The 20,903-nt window shown below is 45.6% G+C and overlaps 2 protein-coding genes across 2 annotated transcripts; both read left to right on the top strand.

The window, feature by feature from the left end:
• Window positions 1-3,281: 3,281 nt before the first annotated feature.
• CLDN14 (claudin 14) lies at window positions 3,282-4,180 on the top strand. The gene has a single exon (XM_060149452.1). The coding sequence runs from the start codon at window positions 3,282-3,284 to the stop codon at window positions 3,990-3,992; it is 711 nt and encodes a 236-aa protein (XP_060005435.1). The 3' UTR covers window positions 3,993-4,180.
• A 405-nt stretch (window positions 4,181-4,585) lies between these two features.
• Window positions 4,586-12,187, top strand: LOC132520329 (MICOS complex subunit MIC10-like). Its single transcript, XM_060149085.1, has 4 exons — window positions 4,586-4,620; window positions 11,687-11,790; window positions 11,835-11,911; window positions 12,140-12,187. Exons 1-4 carry the CDS (start codon window positions 4,586-4,588, stop codon window positions 12,185-12,187), a joined length of 264 nt encoding a protein of 87 aa, XP_060005068.1.
• The last annotated feature ends 8,716 nt before the right edge of the window (window positions 12,188-20,903 follow it).

Here is a 20,903-nt window from a genome sequence, read left to right as displayed (position 1 = left end):
GCAGCGTGCTTCGGGGGCTCTGTGAACCCAAACGCAAGGCCCCATGTCCATTCCTGCAATGCGTCGTCTTGTTACACGCAGCCCCACCCACCCAGCCTGTCGAGGTCTTTTTTTGGACCCTGATTCTTAGAACCATATTTGTCTTGGACGCACATCTCTCTAGCAAATGTTTCCACGAGCACACGCACGTCTGCAGGAAAAGGGCAGCCCGGGGACGAAGCCAACTGCAGGCCAGCTGGACCCTCCAAGCGCTGCCCCTGCTGGAGGCCATGCTTGGGCAAGTTCCTTCCGAAGCATCAGCGATGAGTTTTATGTGGTTTCCAAGGAGATTCGTTCGCTTGAGGTTGTTTTTCCATCGAATGGCCCCAAAGTGAAAAGTGGTTGCTGGGAAGTTGAATTATGACCTAACACCAGTAGCAGCTGCTGGTAACTCGGGGGAAAGGGGTGGGGGGCTGGGGTCTGGGAGTTGGGGGCTCATTAACACTCACTTCTTAAATTAGCAAATCCTTCAAGCACAAGTTTAAATATAGCAACCTAATGGTTTCTAAAATTAGCAGTCGTTGCTCTCCATAAATATTTAGACAACCAATAAACTTCTGGTCCACTTCCCTAGATTAATGGGGTCAGCAGGCTTAGCTTTTATGCCACATTCTTTAGGCTCAGTGGGCTTAATGATTGACCTTGACAAGCAAGAGCTGTGAGGGGGCCTCAGAAGGCCCTGGCCAGGGACAGACAGCGGGGCCGCCAGGCTGGAGGTGGCCTTCAGGCGTTACTGAAAGGATCTCAGAGGCCACCTGGAGAAATCCTCAGCTCCAGGCTCCCTGGAGGAACCGACCGTCCTGGTTTGCCTGGGACTGTCCCAATTTCAGCACTGAAAGTCCCTCACCCAGGCCACCTGAACCACTGTAAAAGGGCATCTTCGGCGGGGAGAGTCAACTTCCCCAGGATACACCGAGGACACCACCCCTAGGCCTGTTCGGAAAGGAAGGATTAAACCGGGGAAAATACTAGCCAGGCCAGAAAAAGAAAAAGAAACTTCACCCCTGCACCCAGTTTCCCCACGTGGGAAACAGGGGAGGTAACAGCTGCTGCTTCACTGGGTAGCTGTGGGGAATAAACTGGGAGGCACGTGTGAGCGCTCAGCCTAGGGCCGAACATCATTCAGGCCCAGTAAACTGGCGCTTTCGGTGTCAGCTCTGCTCGGGTGCCCAGTGCATCCAGGAGGTGCCCAGGCACACAGTGCGTGTGCCGCACATCAGAGCAGCCCGCTGTGTGGGCCCCGCCGCCTGCCCGGCGGTGACCACAGGACAGTTGCCCCTCCCTGGGCAGCAGGGACTGTGGGCTCTCCCCCCGCTACCCCGCCCCGCGAGCCCAGCACCTGCACTGACTGCTTGCTGAATGGAGGGAAGAAGGCTTCCTAAGGAAAGACAGCTTCACGAGACGCACGTGGCCGATCAGCTGGAGGTGTGAGCGCAGAACACGGGTTCCTGAGCAAACGGTCATTCTTAGCGTCAGCAACACCCCCGAGCTCGTCCCCACCCCAGACCCCTGATGTCCTGTCCAGCACCACGCTGTCTCACCGGTATCTCATCTGTCTGTTAAGCCGGACAGATCTAAAGATGATCTCCAATGCCTCCCGTGGAAGCATCACCCGTTACTCACCGAATCCCTCATCGTGACTTAGTGGGAGATTTCTTTACAGCGGACCCAGGATTAAAGCCAAGAGGGCCTGGGGCACCCCAAAAACCGCTCGCAGGAGAATCTGCATTGGGCGACGCCCTCCTGGCCCACTGTGCCTACCTGCAGCCCTTCCTGTGCTTAACTGCAGAGAAAGAAGGAAGAAGGAAGGAAGAAGCGGGTTTTGCCCTGCGAACTCTCACCAGTTTAGGTCGCTGAAGTGACTTGGCACCAGCAGAGAAGCTTCCCTTTTCCTCCCTTCAGAATCAGAAGACACTCTGGGGCCATGAAGTCCAGCTCCCTTGTTTTTTTTTTTTTTTTTTGCGGTACACGGGCCTCTCACTGCTGCGGCCTCTCCCGTTGCGGAGCACAGGCTCTGGACGCGCAGGCTCAGCGGCCATGGCTCACGGGCCCAGCCGCTCTGTGGCATGTGGGATCTTCCCGGACCGGGGCACGAACCCGTGTCCCCTGCATTGGCAGGTGGACTCTCAACCACTGCGCCACCAGGGAAGCCCCCAGCTCCCTTGTTTTGAAGACAGAGAGGCCCCGAGTCACGCAGAGGGTGGGATTCTCTTCTTCTGCCCCTTACTCTGCTCCCAGCAGCAGAGAGGAGCTAGTGGTGTCCACTTGGGCAGTTCTGGTCTCCCTCCCTTTTTCCCTTCCTTCCTCTCCCCCTTCCATCCTCCTTTCCTCCTCCCCCACTCCCCGACTCTCTCCTTTCTCCCTCCCAATATTTCCCGAGTATCCCCGATACACCTGGCACTACACACCACATACGTGCTGGGTCCTTTTCCCCAAGAAGTGTTTGAGATTTTGCCATGGTTACAATGTTCAGTAGCAGCCTGTCTTGTAATAAGCCCACCCCTCTTCAGAGTGGTGTGAGAGGAGGTACCCGGCCCGCAGGGGAGGGTCACTGGTTCGTGGTCCTGGCTGCAGCACCTAAGGAGTTGATGACCTTGGTCATTCCTCTCCCCTGGCGTCAGTGGATAATCTCTAAGGTCACATCTGGGATTCTGGAAGGCAGCGTCTGACCCGCCAAACCCCCTCCTATGAGCACATAGGGAAGTCTCCCACTTTCAGAAAATGTTTCATCCTGACAGGCAGTCTAAGCTATCTTCTAAGTCATAAGCAGAACACGCCTTAACACTTGCCAGTCCATTTGTTGATTTAACAACCTTAGTGATTACTGATCAAACAGAATGAAGTGAGACTCAAATGCAGCAGAGTCTGAGGGTAGACACAAGACAAAACTTCCCACATGGGGTTGGTAAGTACTGAGAGAAGAGGGGTCTCTGGAGTGTCCTTCCCTGGGGTCCTGGGAAAGCACAGCCCAGCCAGATGTCGGCTGTCACCCCTTCTAGCTCTGGCCTTCCAGGGGAAGCGTCTTAGGCGAGCCGCTCGTTCGTTCACCCAATCAAGTCTCAGAAACTATTTTAAAAAACATGTTAATCGTGGTACCAACTGCCTATGGAAATCGCCGTTTCGGTGGCAGAAATAAATGCACCGAGATAATCGTTAACCCGTTTCCTCTCCCCCCGCCCCGCCTCCCGGCTTCATTAGGACTCCTGCGGGCGCCTGAGCGAGCGGCAACCGCCAGCAAGGTCATGGCCAGCGCAGCCGTGCAGCTCATGGGCTTCCTGCTCAGCTTCCTGGGCATGGTGGGCACACTCATCACCACCATCCTGCCGCACTGGCGCCGGACGGCGCACGTGGGCACCAACATCCTGACGGCCGTGTCCTACCTGAAGGGGCTGTGGATGGAGTGCGTGTGGCACAGCACGGGCATCTACCAGTGCCAGATCTACCGCTCGCTGCTGGCGCTGCCCCGCGACCTGCAGGCGTCCCGCGCGCTCATGGTCATCTCCTGCCTGCTGTCGGGCGTGGCCTGCGCCTGCGCCGTGGTCGGCATGAAATGCACGCGCTGCGCCAAGGGCACCCCCGCCAAGACCACGTTCGCCGTGCTGGGCGGCGTGTTCTTCATCCTGGCCGGCCTGCTCTGCATGGTAGCCGTCTCCTGGACCACCAACGACGTGGTGCAGAACTTCTACAACCCGCTGCTGCCCAGCGGCATGAAGTTCGAGATCGGGCAGGCCCTGTACCTCGGCTTCATCTCCTCGTCCCTGTCGCTCATCGGCGGCACGCTGCTCTGCCTGGCCTGCCAGGACGAGGCGCCCTCCAGGCCCTACCAGGCTCAGCCCCGGGCCGGCACGGCCACCGCGCCCTCCTACCGGCCCCCCGACGCCTACAAGGACAATCGGGCCCCCTCGGCCACCTCGGCCTCGCACAACGGGTACAGGCTGAACGACTATGTGTGAGTCCCCACAGCCTGTCCCTCCCCAGGCCCCCAAGAGGCGCCGGGACCCAGGCTGCCGACCGCTTCAAGGTCCGGGCACCAAGTTTACTTCTGGGCTGCTTTGGTGTCCAAAGGAATAATGTGAACCTGAGGAAATGGGCTTAGGACGCAGGGAAGGCGGGGAAAGAAGTTGAGGAGAAAAGCTCTACATACCAAAGACTAAAAAAAAAAAAAAAATCCTTCCTGTTTTTGTATTTATTATATGTATTTCTGTGGTGATTTAATGACGGCTGAATAAAAAGTGACTTGGGAGTTTGGTCAGTGGGGTTTGTTTGCAAGCCAGGAATAAACCTTTTGGATGAGGTTGTCTCTGAAACTGACCATATCCGTGTCTGTTTCCAGACCCTTCTTCTTGTCTGCTAAGATGCTGGTAACTATAGTCAGCACACCTCCGGGCTCCGCCCACACAGGACAGGAAAATCAGAGGAGGGCTGGGCCGACGTTCATCCAGAAGATGCTGGAGCAATGTCACCAAAAACTGTCGCCCTATCCTGGCTGCATCTCAGAGGCGAGGCAGGGAGTACAGGGCTTCCTTGAAAAGAGGATAATTGCCACATGCCGCAGAAGAAGGACAATGTCATTTTCTACCGGTGAGCAGTCGGCCCCCACCAGCAAGGCAGCAAAAGTCAGAAGGAAAAAAAAGGCAAAGTGAAACACGCCTGTTCGCTTGGCTCTCCAGGCATTGACAAGAGGCCCCGTTAGGAAGGCTGCTCACCCCAAGCACAGAATGTCACTGGCTTCTTTTCTGGGAATAGAAGTATGACGGCAGCTGACATCAGAGCAGGTACAAGGGCTGCTCGCTGCTCCTTTAGCTGGAAAGAACTGCTGCGAGGGCCAGGTGAGGCCTGACCTCTTTAAGGACACGGATGTTGCTTTCGGGGCTGTGATCTAAATCACACACACACACACACACACACACACACACACACACACACACACACACACACACACACACACACACACACACACACACGCTGCTCCCCCGTTAGCCCAGGGAGTCTGCTCCTGCCTCTGCCCCAGCCTCAGGCTGTGAACACGGAAGGAAATAACCCTGCCATGTGGAAGGGCTGAGTCTGAGGTCTGTTACCTGAAGCGCCACCATTCTCAAGGGGTCTTAGAATAGGGCCACCAAGGGCTCCATCTGTCACTGCAGGGAAGCGAGCCACAGAGGGTTAGCCACACGTGGCTGGGCTTACTGGCGTGGCGTGGCCCGGTGAGACTCTGGCCCCGGGATCAGGGAGATGGAAGGGGAGGCTCCCGGGCAAGGATTAGGAGGTCAGACGGGCCTCAGCCCTGCAACTCTGGATCCAGCAAGGCTGGAAGTTGCTTGATCTCCCCTGACTTCATGCCTCCTCCTGACTGGGTCCTCCGGGACACCGAGATGGTGACAAGAAGCCCAGCTGCCACGTGCTTGCCACGCAGGCAGAGGCTCTCACCAGTAATGTGCGTACACCCCACGATCCTCTTCTGATTCCTTTAAGCCTCACCAGTTACACCTAATAAACTGCACCATTGATGAGATCTAGCAACAGGAGAATCTTCTAGCAACATTGAAAAGTCAGGGTTTAAGGAACAATCCTACACATACATATTTCTTTTCTATTTTGTGCTGACCTCTAGACCCCAAGCAACAGGGGCCGCTTCTGTTTGGAAGGAGGGGGTACCACACGTTTTAGCCTCTGTCTAGCCCCGCAGAAGCTAAGAGGGCTGGGATATGCCATCCTATTTAGGTCAGGGATTTAGATCAGAAAGGTCATCATTTATTTATGATGAGACAAGCAATTTTAACCTACTCTTTAAATTAGAAAAACAAATCTGAACCTATAAAGAAGAGAAACAAAATCTTCTTAAAACGAAATGATATTCTGTCAGTCCTTACTTGATGGTCACAATCTAGATATGTTTAGTGAAGTTATTCTAGTTAATAGACCGATTACAAATTTAAAGATAAAATAGCTTTTTAAAATTCGAAGTAGAGTTGATTTACAATACTTTATTAGTTTCAGGTGTCTAGCAAAGTGATTCAGTTATATTTTTTTCAGATTATTTTCCATTATGGGTTATTATAAGATATTGAACATAGTTCTCTGTGGTATACAGTAAATCCTTGTTGCTTATCTATTTTTTGTATCGTAGTTTGTATCTGTTAACCCCAAACTCCTAATTTGTCTCCCCCTTCCCTTTGATAACCATAAGTTTGTTTTCTGTGTCTGTGAGTCTGTTTTGTATATAGATTTGTTTGTATTATTTTTTTAGATTCCACATATAAGTGACATTGTATAATATTTGTCTTTGTCTGACTTACTTCACTTAGTATGATAATCTCCGTGTTGCTGCAAATGGCAATATTTCTTTCTAAAATAGCTCTTATCGAACTCTTTCTCTGAATTCTGTCACTACTAAAGTAAAGTATGTTCCTGTCTCCTACTCAGGTGAAAGACTAATAATAATAGTGATTACAATTTATTAAGCACTTACTATGTTCCAGGAATACCTTTTACTTACTATTTGGTCCAAAGAGATACATCAGAACCCAATGAGATAAATACTCATTTTAACCCCATTTTACAAAGGAGGAAATCAAAGTGCATAGAGATTAAATTATTTGCCCAGGGTCACAGAGCCAGTGAGCAAAAGACCCAGGATTTGAACCCAGACAGGTAAGCAGGGAGGAAATACATTCACCCAAGTAGAAGCATGACCTATAAGCTAATTAATTTCATGTCCAGACTATTTCCAAATAATTAAGTGAATTGTTTCATGACCATATTTAGTTCTTTCTAGAACCATCACTCCACAAAGCTTCTGTTAACTGGGTTCTGGCTGGATTAGAGGAAATGTGATATCAGACCCATAGGTCCAAGTTTGAATCCCCATAGAAAGCAGGAAGTGACACACAGGAAGTGACACACGGATGGCTCTGACCTAGAGCTGGCCCACCAACTGTAGGAAGTAGATTCCAAATAAGACCTTCATTCCCTCCTTCAAGATACAGGGTGTAAGAACGCTGTTCCCAGTTTCCTCTGGCTCTTTTGCTCTCATTCACCCCTAAGACAAGAGCTCAGGTCCTGTGATCCCCTTCTTCATCACATTACAATCACCAGGGCCATCAGGTAGATGCCTGCCTCTGCCCATCTCTTTGGGACTAGGCAGTCATAACCAAGGCTGTTTTGAACACAGTATGGTCTCCTTTCGAGGACAACATGTAACCCCAAATTTCAAAATAAAAAGGAAACATGAGTCAGATTCTGATGTTTTCCAGGAAACTGTTGTCATGAATGTAATTTACAATATGACCCTCACGGGATAAAGAATGCTGTATGTCTTTGCTTCCCTAAATCAAATCAAATTTGGCTCTGATCCAGAGGTCTAAAGCCAGCCATGTTTCCTTGTTCCCTCCCCAGCATTTAGGAGGGCTCAGGGCCCCAGCGCAAATGGAGGCCCTGGACTAGGGGAAGGGGTGAGGCCCAGCCTTTAGGCCTTGCAGTCGCTCTGGTTACCTGCTGACTGCCAGGTGCTGGTTCCTTCACAGCCTGGGGCCCCTGATGCTGCTCCCAGGCCACAGCCCATCCACCCTCACAGTCACCCATGTCATGCCCCAGCCCCTCCCAGGCCGTGTGTGTGAATGGGCACTGGAATCTTCTACCCTGAGGAACCCTTAGTCCCAGGCTCAGTCTCTGGGAAGCCACTTCCTGAAATGGATCCATGCCTCTCCTATACTCAAAGCACCAGAACGTCCCCCTTCTTGGATAAGACACCCTAATTGCTTTCCTGGGTTAAGTCTTTTGAAATCAAAAGGCTCTGAAATCCCCCAGAGAATCCTACTTTCGTAGCAGTCACTGTTGCCCTAAGTGGAAATAATTTGAAAACTACGGCACATTCACCATTTGTATAATAGTCCATTACTTGATAGTTATAAACCAAAGATGGGGCCAGGATCTGCACCCTAAATGCCCGGCCCCAAAGCCCCAAAGCGTTGCCACATGCCTCCCTGCGTCTCCCTGCCGTGGACCCAGGTAGAGGGAACAGCGTAGATGGTGACAGTCGGGCATGAGATGCAGATCTGGACTAAGAGGCAGCCGTGGAGGTGGGAAGAGGTTGGGACATGCCTGAAGGTAGAGTTGATCAAATTGACCGATGGCTTGGTGGTGGGGTGTGAAAAGAAAGAGGCTTAAATATTGATGCCAAGATTTGGGACTGGATCAACTGGAAGAATGGGTTCACCATCTTCTGAAAGAAGGAGATTCTGGAAAGAAAGTGTTCTGGTAAGGTAGATTTGTTTGTTTTCCATGTGTTTCGTCTGAGCCGCCTCAAGTGGAGATGGCGATCGGGGCCCTTAGATGTGTGAAGCTGGAGTTGAGGGACAGATTAATGTGGGAGCCTCAGCCCAGGACACAGTTAGCCATGCAGCTCGAAAGGGTCTCAGGGGACATGAACACAGATAAGCCAAGGGCTGCTGAGGGTTTCACATTCGAGGCTGGGAGGACAGGGGCGTCCAGCAAGGCAACCAGAAGAGGAACACCCCGTGAGCAAGGAGGACCAAACTGGGAGGTTCTGGAAGCCGAGGAGAAGGGAGCGGTGTTCAGTCACCTCTTTCTACCTTCACAGTAACTTAGGCAGTGTAAGCAGCTGCATTGAACAGATGAGGAAATGGGGCTTCGGAAAGAAAGGCACTGGCTGAGGACTGCTCCGTGGAAGGAGTAGACTGCTGGGCAGGGAAACTTACACACATTAGAAAATTCTATTTCCAGTCTGTAAGGCCGCAATAACCCTTACAGAAAAACATGCATGTTCCCGCTCTTTCTGCATAAATATTAAGACAACCCTAGTTACAGATTTCTCCTTGGATAATAGAACAGGGTCTTCTCGCGGAGGTTAATCCTATGCACCCCTAGAGAGGTGTGGTGATTATGGACTCACCTCAGATTAATACTTTTCATATAAAGGGAAAAAGGTAAATATGGAAGATTTCAAGAGGAAACCATTATACTGAAATGTGTTATCGAAATATTTCAAAACGATGGCATAGTAATATTTGTACTCCTTTACTAATGCACAAAATGACATTATCCAGCAGGGGAAGTCTAATAAATACTGCAATTTCAAAGCAATAATAAGCATAAAGGATATTTTAAGAAATTTGCAACAATTGTAATTTGATGTGAAAATATCTGTAATTTTCAAAGTTACAAGGGTTGAAATACCAAAAAAAAAGTAAAGCAATTTGCTCAGGTGACTTGAAGACACTTAAAGCCCCCTGAGGATGAGAAGACATTCATGCGACCAGAAGTTCAATTTTCCTTCTGCATGTAAGCGAGAGTTCATTAAAATAATCCCTAATTGCTCCCCGGGGACCCAGAGGGTGTTAAGTGTGCACATCTGGGGTGGGGACTGCAGGACAGCAGAGTGAAACTGAGCCCCATTCCTGAAGACAGCAGAAGCCTGGGTCCTCCATTAATTCTCAGAACACCCCTTCCTCTATGTGGCCAACGAACACAGTGATAAACCTGGAACTTCTGTCATTTGCGCAGGGAGCGCCATCTCAGTGCCCTGAGGGGATGAATTGCGCCTCTCCTGTCAAAACCCAGAATGCAACCGAGTAAATTTGAAAGATCTAATCGGTTTTATTAGGCGATTCATGAGTTAGGCAGCATCCCAGCTAGCAACTAGAAGCACGCTCAGAGGGATTGTACATAATGGAAGCCTTTTATAGGAAGAAGGATGGAGTGAGGGAGCTATTAGCAAGAGAAAAGAAAGGATTCTTTTTAAGTCAGTATATCTTTGGGGGGGGGCGATGACAAGGGTTTGTGGGTTTTTTATTTTTATTGGAGTATAGTTGCTTTACAATGTTGTGTTAGTTTCTACCGTACAGCAAAGTGAATCAGCTATACATATACATATATCCCCTCTGTTTTTGGATTTCCTTCCCATTTAGGTCACCACAGAGCATTGGATGACAAGGGTTTGATCACACAGATTGCCTCTTCTTCCTCTGGGGAGGGTTGGAGGGGAATGAAGAGGACCCACGTGATGGTGCTGACCAGCTTTGGTGTCATGGGCTTTTAGCACAAGTGATGCTATCTGGGGCCTGTGGCTTTCCTTTTAACACCCCAAAGGCACTGTTCCCATCAGTGATAAACCGAACGGGGAGCTCCTCCCGGTGGCCGGAGAAACACCAGGCACCTGATACCCAAGTCGTGGGTTTCAGGCCAGGGACCACTGGCTGCGGTCTGCTTGGTCCTCTCACAGGAGGGATGGAGAGGCAGCTTGCTAAACCAAAGTAGGCCGACAGCAAAGGCAAACCCATCCCTCGTTTCTTATTCAGGAAACGTCCATTTCAGACAAATGAGATTCGAGCTGGCAATGCTCTGAAGCTGAACAGTCAGTGTGGGGAGAGGGGGCAGCAAGATGAGGATGTCCCGGTGGCAGGGGCTGGAGTGGGGGACAAGTGAGGGAAACAGGTTTAACTAAGACTTCGAGGATTAAAAGGAAAAGCCACCTCGCTTCTGCTACAGTACCCTCACTCCCACCCAAGAGACACAGGAGTGTGTGTGTGTGTGTGTGTGTGTGTGTGTGTGTGTGTGTGTGAGTCTGTGAGAGAGAGAGAGAGAGAGAGATTGAAATCTGAGGTCCTGTAATATTTGAAGCCTTTTCTTGAATCAAAAAGCACAAAGCCATTTTCTGGGCAAGTACCCAAAGAAAAACACAGAAATTTCATTCTAGTAAATTATTTTAAAGTACCACCAACTGGCTTTCACAGGTGTGTGCGGTGGGGGAAAGGCATTAGCAAACAGCCCATTTCCTGCCTGAGAAAGGCCAGTGGAGGTCACCCCATCAATCAGGGAGGACCCAGCCCCTGGGGGCGGATCACCTGGGATGATGATTGCACCTCTTGCTGTACCAGCCTCGCCCCAGGAACGCTCAGCACAACATACTCCTTAATTCTTTTCTCCGGAGGGACTTTCTATTCAAAAGCTCCGCACCCTCCCATCCCTGCTGAGTGAATGATTGACAGGCTCGCGCTTTCCATCCCACCAGGGCTCCTGCAGCTTGGGGGAGGTCTGAGGTTGTTTTAGTCAGCCCAGGCATTTTTCCAAAATAAAGCATTTGCATAGGTTTCCTATCCAGCATAATAAACAGCAAGAAGCCAGGAAGTCACTGGAGAGTTTTGGTCTAGTGGCTTCACCAGGTGTCTGGAGACGCTGGTACCTGCCTTGGGGAAGAGCTCATTGCGACCTTGCTGAACATGGGCAGCGGGGTCCCGGGCCAGTGAAGAGGTTGTGGGAAGGGAGAGACCCAGTGAGGCACTTGGGAGTCCTTGAGCCCCGCCCTCTGCCCAGACAACCCTCTCAGCAGGAGGGATGGTCTCTTTTCCATCCATAGCTCCGTAGATTTTTCTGCTATGAAATCCATCATTCACCTTTGTGGGCATTATGAATTGCTCTCTAATACCCAAGCGTAAGAATACTACCTGCCTTTGCTTTTTTAAAAAATCAAATCTGGTTCTGTTTCAACCACCATGAGATACCGCTACCTGTGAACACCTAAAAGTTAAAGGATTGACGATATCAAGTGTGACGGTGGTGGTGGACACAGCTGAGAATACAGGTGGAGAGTCTACAGTTAAGAAGAAGGGCCCCAGGGGTTTGAGCGCAGGGCCCGACGGTCCGGAAAGCTGGAACTGAGGGTGGGGAACACCTCGGATTCAGAGCTCAGCAGGAAGTGGGACCGGTGCTTGCCAGATGCCGTCGGGAAGATAGGTACTGGTTTTGGCTTAGGACTTGTTTTCTCACCTTCTTTAAAAGAAGAATGTGGCCATTAGCCTTTGGTTCTGGAATGGGGTTGGGAAAGGCCTGCTCCAACTGTCAGCATGATTTTCAGGCTATATATATATATATATATATATATATATATATATATATATGCTTTTTTTTTTGGTCAGTTGAACACATTTTAATACGTTTAAGTGGCATTTTAACCTCTTTTATTTTTAATTTATTTTTTTATACGGCAGGTTCTTATTAGGCATCCATTTTAAACACCTCAGTGTATACATGTCAATCCCAATCTCCCAATTCATCCCACCACCACCACCCCCTGCTGCTGCAGGTTCCATATCTTCTACATGGAAAATATGTCAAAGAGCAGCAGCAGTGACTTAACATCTGAGAACATCCCAGTGGGAGGGAAAGAGAAATCAGGTTTATTCCTCAGGAATACTGAAGCGCCCTGGAGTAAGCTGACACTCTTTTGGAACAATGTTATCAGTAATGCTTTAAACTCCAGCACACTGTTTATGTATTTGAAACCAAGTCTGTTTCTTGTTTTGTATTTTCTCTCTGGAAATTGCAAGGAGGTGGTCTTAAAAGAAACAAATTAAACAAAAATAGGCCAAAAAAAAAAAAAAGAAAAAATGATGGACCTGACCTAGGGCAGACCCTAGGGATATTCAACATGAAGGCCGACAAAGAGCAGAAGACGAGGAAGAGGAGAGTGGAGGTGAAAATGCAAGGGGGTTACTTGTTTATTGACTCCCCCCAGCCCTACCACACACATACAGAAGGTTCTCCTCAAGCAACTGAACAAAATGTCTGGGGAGAGAATGATTACCTGGGAAGAGGCAGGTCGTGTAGGTGTCAGCTTCTACTTCAGGCATTTGAGAAGTCCTTGGGATAAAACCAGCTTCCTACGCCATCCATCTGGGTAAAGGGAAGCTTTCCTCTCGATAAACCCTGCTTATGTAAGTAGCACTTCCTGCCAGTTTCTGTATTGCCTTACACTTCAGAGAAGCACCAGACATTTGAGGAAAGCCTGCAGCATGAAAGAGAGAGAAAAGATAAGGAGAAAAAACTGACACCCGAGGAAACTGATAGTTCAGGGAAGAGAAGAGAAGGTTTTAAAATCTGTATTCTCTATTCTCAGAGAACTCAGGATCTTATTTCATCCATCACAACAGAATGCCATGAGAAAGATGAGAAAATGGAAAAGGCTCTCAAGTTAAAATTCTTCTAATATTACATTTTTAACATTTAAATAGAGGGATTGGAACGTATCGTAGAGAAAATGTTCCAGAGTGTAGCAAAGATTAAAATACAAATAAAAGGGCACCATGAACTAGAAAACATCGTATAAAATGTATGAAAGACACAAAACATCATTGTAGGAGGTCAAACATCTGACAAATAGGAGTTCCTGAAAGCAGTAAAGAAAATGGATGAGTGGGAAACAATGATGAAAAAAATTTCCTGGAACTGAGGGAGACATGCATTTCCAAATTTGAAAGGGCTTAACAAGTGTCCCACAGAATGAATAAATGAAAATGTACACTATTAAATGAGATACATCCCCATGAAATTTCAGAACATCAAAGTAAAAGAAGCAAAGACCTTAAAAAAAAATTCCCAGAGACAAAACACCATCCAGATCATATAGAAAGGATAACTGGCTCCTTCTCATCCAAAGCAGCCCTATATCCTTGTTAGTCTCTGTCTCAGCACACTGCAAACTCCTCTCATAGGCCTCCTCAGAATGTGTGACTGTTTTCTTAATTTGCACATGCATTTTTTCTTGACTCCTCTGTTAGATTCCAGGTCCTTCAGGACAGAGATTTTTGCCCATCTCATTCACTGTCATGTGTGTGAGACCTGGCACAGCCCTAGGCTGAAAATATGTCTGTGTTTTAATTGGAGGGGAGCAGGGAAGGCAGGAGGCATGAGTCCCTCCCTGGAAAGTCAGCAAACCAGCATTGATTCATACTACCATGTAAATGACTGCTACCTCAGCAACTTCAAGTACCTGAGTGTGGAGGGAACAGGGCACCAAGAGTTACTTGGGTCCTACACCACTTGGTAGCCTACCCAACTGAAGAACATTCTTGGGAGAGGCCTCAGCCCAGAAGCTGTCTTTGGAGCTTGAGTTAAATTCAGTCTCTTGTCTGCCCTTCCATGTTGGCCAGGCTACATTGGCATAGCAATCCTCCTCTTTTATGTGCTTTTTCCATTCCAGCCATCTACTTTTTCCACTCCTGAAATACGACACTGCAAAGCCAAAGCGGTGCATGAGAGCTCAGGTCTTACAGGATTAAGAAACTCTACCAGCAAACACCTTAGAGTCCATGGGCTCTATGAGAGCATTTCAAGTAGGTGAGACTGGATAACTGAGAAAGTGTGAAATGATGGATGGGAATCTTACAGGAAGCCACAGAAAATTGTAACCAACACATTTTGAAGAGAAGAGAATCCTTCTAATTAAAATGTAATAATGACCCAGCAATTTCACTCCTAGGTATATACCCCAAAATAACTGAAAATAGATACTCAAAAAAAAAAAAAGAAAACAGATAAACAAATCTTTGTACATGAATGTTCATAGCAGCATTACTCACAGTGGCCAAAATGTGGAAACAATCCAAATGTCCATTAACAGATGAATAGATAAACAAAATATGGTATGTTTGTACAGTGGAGTATTACTCAGACACAAAAAGGAATAAGGTAGGAATACATGCTTCAATGTGGTTGAACCTCAAAGAAAACATGCTAAGTAAAAGAAGCCAGACACAAAAGGTCACATATTGTATGATTGCATTTAAATGAAATTGCATGATGTCTTCAAGATTCATCCACATTGGGCATGTATCAGAACTTCATTCCTTTTTATGGCCAAATAATATTCCATTGTATAGATAGACCACATGTGCTGTGTGTGTCCCCTGCTGGACCAGCCCACTCAGATTGGAGGTTCCCAGGGATTGTGGGGGAGAAGAACAGGGAGTCACTGCTTAGAATGTTCTACCATCGCAGATCAGCATCAAGGCTTAAAGAAAAGGCTCTCAACTAAAACAGCATCAAGCTTTTTCACAGCTCTGGACTTTTTTATCTGCTGTTCCTTCTACCTGGAACGCTCTCTCCCTAAATCTTCAAATGGCTTATTCCTTTCCTTCATTCATGCTCCTTCTCAAATGTCAGCTCCTCAAAGATGCCCTCCTTTCCTCACTAGGAAGATCTGGAAGCTGCAGACAAGTGGCAACTGTTGGATAAAATAAGTGCTAATAGAAGAAAAATCTTACAAACCAGCCTACGAGGCATCACTCCAACTCAACTTCTCAGACCAATGCAGAAGAGCAAACTGAAATCCAAGGGTAACCCCACATGCACAGAGCAAGAGAAGACATCGACCCAGCTTCCAGTAGAGTCAACAAGTTCAGAGAGAAACCACAGGGCCAGAGTTTCCAGAATGCAGCTGTGCATAACCTTGGTCCTCCTTCCAAATCCTCAAGCAGCTGAAGATCTAAACAGAGAATAGAAATTATTAGCATCTCACATTCCAAAATAAATGCTAAAGGGAAAGTTCAAATAGCGCTCAGGAACACAGGAAAGAGAAATTCCACCAATATTATTTCTGAACAATCAAGATAATAAGCATCTCCAAAAATTTAGTCATGCCTCTTTGCAATCTATCCCTCTCTCCACCCTCATCCCCAAGTAACTACTCCATGGTTCCCTTTATAGAAAACTCTAGGCAGATCTTAATGTTCTCACCACACACACAAAAAAATACAATTATGTGATATGACCGAGGTGTTAGCTAGAGCGATGGTGGTAATCATATTGCAATATATAAATGTATCAAATCAAATCAACATGTATACCTTAAACTTATACAGTGTTGTATGTTATACATATACACTGTATATGTAGTTATATGGTATACATATACATTGTATATTGTTATACATATACAATGTTATATGAAAATACAAACAGGGATAATTATACTTTGTCACTTCTTATCATCATGCCTTCATGTCCTTTTCTTGCTTTATTGCAATGTGTGTAACCTCCAGAACAATGTTGAATAGAATTGTTGAAAATGAGAATCCTTGCTTTATTCCCAATCTCAGAGAAATCAGCTTTCACCATTTGATATGATGTTAGCTTCAGTCAAGTATATTTTAGAGAAGACTATATGAATGATATAATTCATGAATTCTTGACCATTTGATAACATATTTCTGTTGCCTTGTCATAACAATGATAACTTGACTGGGTATGGAAAATTGGGTCATACACAACCCCTCAAACAAAACACTCATTAGACAGTGCTCCAGTTTCTTCTTTCATTTAAAATTGCTAAGGAGAAATCTGAAGTTAGACTAATTTTCTTTTAGTATATAACTTTATTTTCGCCATATTTCCTTTAACCTTGCCCTTTCAATAATTTCACTCAGACTTTACAGTTCTTTATTATTTTTGTCCTAAATAATGAAGGACACTATTGATGTTCAAATGTATGTTCTCCTTCATTTCAGGAAATTCTGGGTTTTATTATACTTTTAGTTTTTTATCTACTCATTTTGTTCTACTATATTTTTTAGGTCTACAAAATTAACTGTATATTGGATATTTGGGTTGTCAGTCCTCCGTATTGAGTATTGCTTTTTTTCAGATGGAAAGCGTTGTCATCTTGATCACACATAGTGTGTGTGTGTACATAGACTGATCTTGTATACTTTATATATGTGCAGTTTGGTGGACTTCAATTATACCTCAATAAAATTGCAAAAAAATTTACTTGAAAGTGTAATCTGAGAGTTAAAATAAATAACTCAGAAGTGGGGAAGTCATAGGATGAAATATCAGCTTTGAGTCTTGAATCTATTAAACATAAATTACATCTAAATAAGACAGACATTCTCATTACAAGAATTCTAATTCCTGGAAAAGAGGAAATTAATTATTTTTAATTGACAATGGTATAAAGTAGGACAATAACTCCAGAGCAAGCAAATAAAATTGGGGAAGAAGAGAATAGCTGGTCCAAAAGCGCTAATCTTCTCATCTTTCATATGAGAAAATAAAGAGGGATGATTGTGTTACTGAAATTGATATATTGTGAAAAATAGGCTTAAGTCTACTTTATAACTTTAAAGTTATTTAAAGTTATAAAGGTAAATACTGGAACCCAAACAGACTATATGCCTTTTAAATTCAAAGGAGAAAAAAATGTTAACATAGCAAATGTTTAGAAACAGAAAAAGTAGAAAGGAAATATTAAAAATACACTCACATATGTTTTCAGTTAAATGTAATCATTTATAATATAAACAGATAACCTTACTAAAAGGTGAGAATTCTCATATTGGATTTGAAAAAATCCAGACTTCCCTGGTAGCACAGTCGTTAAGAATCTGCCTACCAATGCAGGGGACACGGGTTCGAGCCCTGGTCCGGGAAGATCCCACATGCCGCGGAGCAACTAAGCCTGTGTGGCAAAACTACTGAGCCTGTGCTCTAGAACCTGCGAGCCACAACTACTGAGCCCGCAAGCCACCACTACTGAGCCCACGTGCCACAACTACTGGAGCCCACATGCCACAACTCCTGAAGCCCACATGCCTAGAGCTCGTGCTCTACAACAAGAGAAGCCACCGCAATGAGAAGCCCACGCACCACCACAAAGAGTAGCCCCCGCTCGCCTCACCTAGAGAAAGCCCGCGCGCAGCAACAAAGACCCAATGCAGCCAAAAATAAATAAATAAATATTTTAAAAATCTAAGTATACGCCCATGTATTAAAGCAAAATGACTTAGAGAAGCTGAAAATAAAATTACAAACAAAATGATAGGTAAATGGTGAGTAAAATGATGACAAAAAGAAAGCAAGGGAAGGTGTATAATATTAAAACCAAAGAAATTTGAATTCAAGGAAAACTCACTAAGTCGTACATAAGGGTCACTTCATCATGATGAATTTTATAATCCACAATGAAAAGATCTTTCTCATGAACAGGAAAAAACTGGCAGAAACACATTAATGGCAAGATATTTTAACTCACTATCATCAAGTAAGACCAAACAAAATAAAACAAAAAAAAGCAAAAAAACCCCCAAAAAACCAAAAAACAAAAACCAGATATAAATGGTCTGAATAATAGGATGAACAAGGTTGATCTTATACATGTATGTCTAATTCTTTGTCCTGAAACAAAAGAGAAAATATAGCACACTGTCTTTTCAAAAACAATAGCAAACTTACACAATTTTACAATATATTAGATCACAAAGAAAACCTCAATAATTTCCAAGAAGTGAAATAGGAACCACATTCTAAAGCTATAATAAAACTAAAAATAATAAAGTTGAAGTAAAAAAAATATTAATACCCAAGCTATCGGAAATGTTAAAAAAAAAGTCTGTTTTTCCTTGTTTCAAAAAGGAAATCAAACTAGAACTGCAGACTATCTAGGAAATTACAATAATGAGGATATTATATATCAAACCCCAGGGGATAGGGTCAAAGTTGAAGGCAAAGTAATAATCATATCCTTAAACACTTCGTGCAAAAATGAATCGAACATTTGGGTGGGGGAGGGACGAGAAAAATTAATACAAAACTTAATGAAAACATAAAGGGAAAGAAACAGAAGAGTTGATAATGAATTCAAGATTTAGGGTTTTTGAAAAGCAAAGTAAAAAGACCACAAACTAGCTTGATCACTTTTTAGAAAAAAGACAGGGATGGGAGAGCACAAATGCATAAAATCGGGATCAAGTATGGGAAGCAATTATAAAACAATACTTTTAGCAACTCTTGCCAGTTGATGGTCTTCTGGGAAAGTACATCTTACTGAAATTGGACTGAAGAAAAGATGGGAAGGCTAACTCAGTAATTTGGGTAAAAATTGTAAAAGCGGTCAGTGAACTGTTCCCCCACAAAAGCCTCGTGCTCAGATGGTTTGATGAAAATTCTTTCAAACTTTGAAATAACAGGCAGTTTTGAGGCTATTTAAACTCTTCAAAGGCATGAATGGATGGTGTTACCTTCCACTAAAGTAAATTGTGTGTGTGGAGGATAAAGAGAGGTAGAGTTTCTGTTGAAACTCACCAGCGTGTTTGAATTTGGAAATGCCTTCTCAGCTATAGGTTCTGATCTCAGAAGACCCATGTGAGCCAGAGACAGAGCTTGGGAGATGTGAGCATACAAGCCGTAGGTGACACCTTAGGTAGGTGATCTACTAGCTCACCATTGAGAAATGCACAGAGGAAAAAGGGAAAGGAAACATCAACACAGAAGGGTGGGTGGAAGAAAAATAGCCCAAGAAAGAAATGAAGGAGGACTAGCCAGAGAAATTTAGATACATGTCAGTGAAAGACCCAGGGAAAGTGACCAACCGTCAAATGCTGATGTGGGCCATTCAGTAGAGAGGTCAGGGCGATGGTGAGAACACAGCCAGTGAACCAAAAATAGGATGTATTCATTTCACAAATAGTTACTGAACATCTACTAGAGACTAGGCACAGAGGAAAAAGAAAAGGATGTAAATGTTATGCCCCTTAACATTAATAAACAGGAACAATTCAAATTATTCATTACTTTAAAAAAACTATTCAAGGCCATGGAGAAAGAGAGAAAGCCTCCAGACTCTCTCAGGTGCTAATTATTCACCTACCATTTCTCAGGTCTAAAGCTACACTTCTGTGGTCGGCTAGATAGAGGGCAGCCAAAAATAAAATAAATAAATTTATTTTAAAAAAAAAGAACAAATAAATAGATAGATGATAGGTAGGTAGATAGATAGGGATAGATTGAAAACTTTCATATAACAAGCAATAACCATTGTATGAAGATCAGGCAGGATCTAGTTAAGAATACGCAAACTACACCAGTTATTATAAGAGAGTAGTTAATATAAGGAATTAGTTTAACAGGTATTAGAGAATGGAAAAAGTGAAAAGGGAACTGTGGTAAGCAAAAGAAAGTCCCCCCAAAGACCTCCACTTCGTAATACCCAGAACCTGTAAAGGTGGAGGGTTACAAGGCAAGGGGGAACTGGGGTTGCAGGTGGAGTTAAGGTTGTTAATCAGCTGACCCAAAGTAGGGAGAGTAGCCTGGATATCCAGGTGGGCCCAATGAATTCACCAGGGTCTTTATAAGTGGGCGGGGAGGGGGAAGGGGAGGGCGCAGAAGAGACGCCACCAGAGAGGTGAAAGCGTGAGACAGACTTAGCTCAGTGTTGCTGCTGGCTTTGAAGATGGACAAGGGGCCGTGAGCCCAAGAAGGCAGGCAGCCCCTGGAAGCTGGAAAAGGCAAGGAAATGGATTCTCCTCCCCTAGAGCCTCCGGGAGGAGCCAGCTCTGCCTACACCTCGGTTTCAGCCCAGGGAGAGCAGCATTGGACTCCTAACCTCCAGAGCTGTAAGATAATAACTTTGTTTTAAGCCACTATGTTTGTGATGATTTGTTATATAGCAGCCACAGGAAATCAATATGGGGACACTGAATGCATACAGAGAAAGTAATTTCAGGAAGCAGCTGCCTCCTGTAGGGCTGGGAAGCACGGGAAGCGCTGAGAGGTTTGGAAGCTCAGAGGACAGGTCTGCAGAGCTGGGGCCCAGAACTTTGGGGTCTGAGCTGTTACTCTGGGACCTCTAAGGGGAGGGGGCCGGACCAGGGAGTACAGACTGGCACCAACCACCCTGTGAGGGTGAGGGCCCTGCTAGGCGATGCCAACAGGACATGAAGCAAAGGATGGTGCAAGTCCGCCCCCCTCTAGCCTGGCAGTCTCCTCTGCGCTGCTGGTCACAGAACCCCGTGCACAGTCAGCTTTCAAAGGAGAAACGTAAGAGGGGGCATCCTTGCCTCGTTCCTAATCATAGACGAAAAGCTTTCCATTTTTCTCCATTGAGTAAATGTTCCTTGTGGGTTTGTTGTATATGGCCTTTATTATGTTAATGTACATTCCTTCTATACCCAATCTGTTGAGGGTTTTTATAGGAAACGGTGTTGTATTTTATCAAATGCTTTTTCTGCATCTACTGAGATGATCGTGAGATTTTTATCTTTCATTTTATTAATGTGATGTATTACGCTTGT

Source organism: Lagenorhynchus albirostris, chromosome 5 (genome assembly GCF_949774975.1).
Source record: "Lagenorhynchus albirostris chromosome 5, mLagAlb1.1, whole genome shotgun sequence".
In the NCBI taxonomy this organism is placed as follows: domain Eukaryota; kingdom Metazoa; phylum Chordata; class Mammalia; order Artiodactyla; family Delphinidae; genus Lagenorhynchus; species Lagenorhynchus albirostris.
This window is presented reverse-complemented; position numbering and strand designations above follow the sequence as displayed.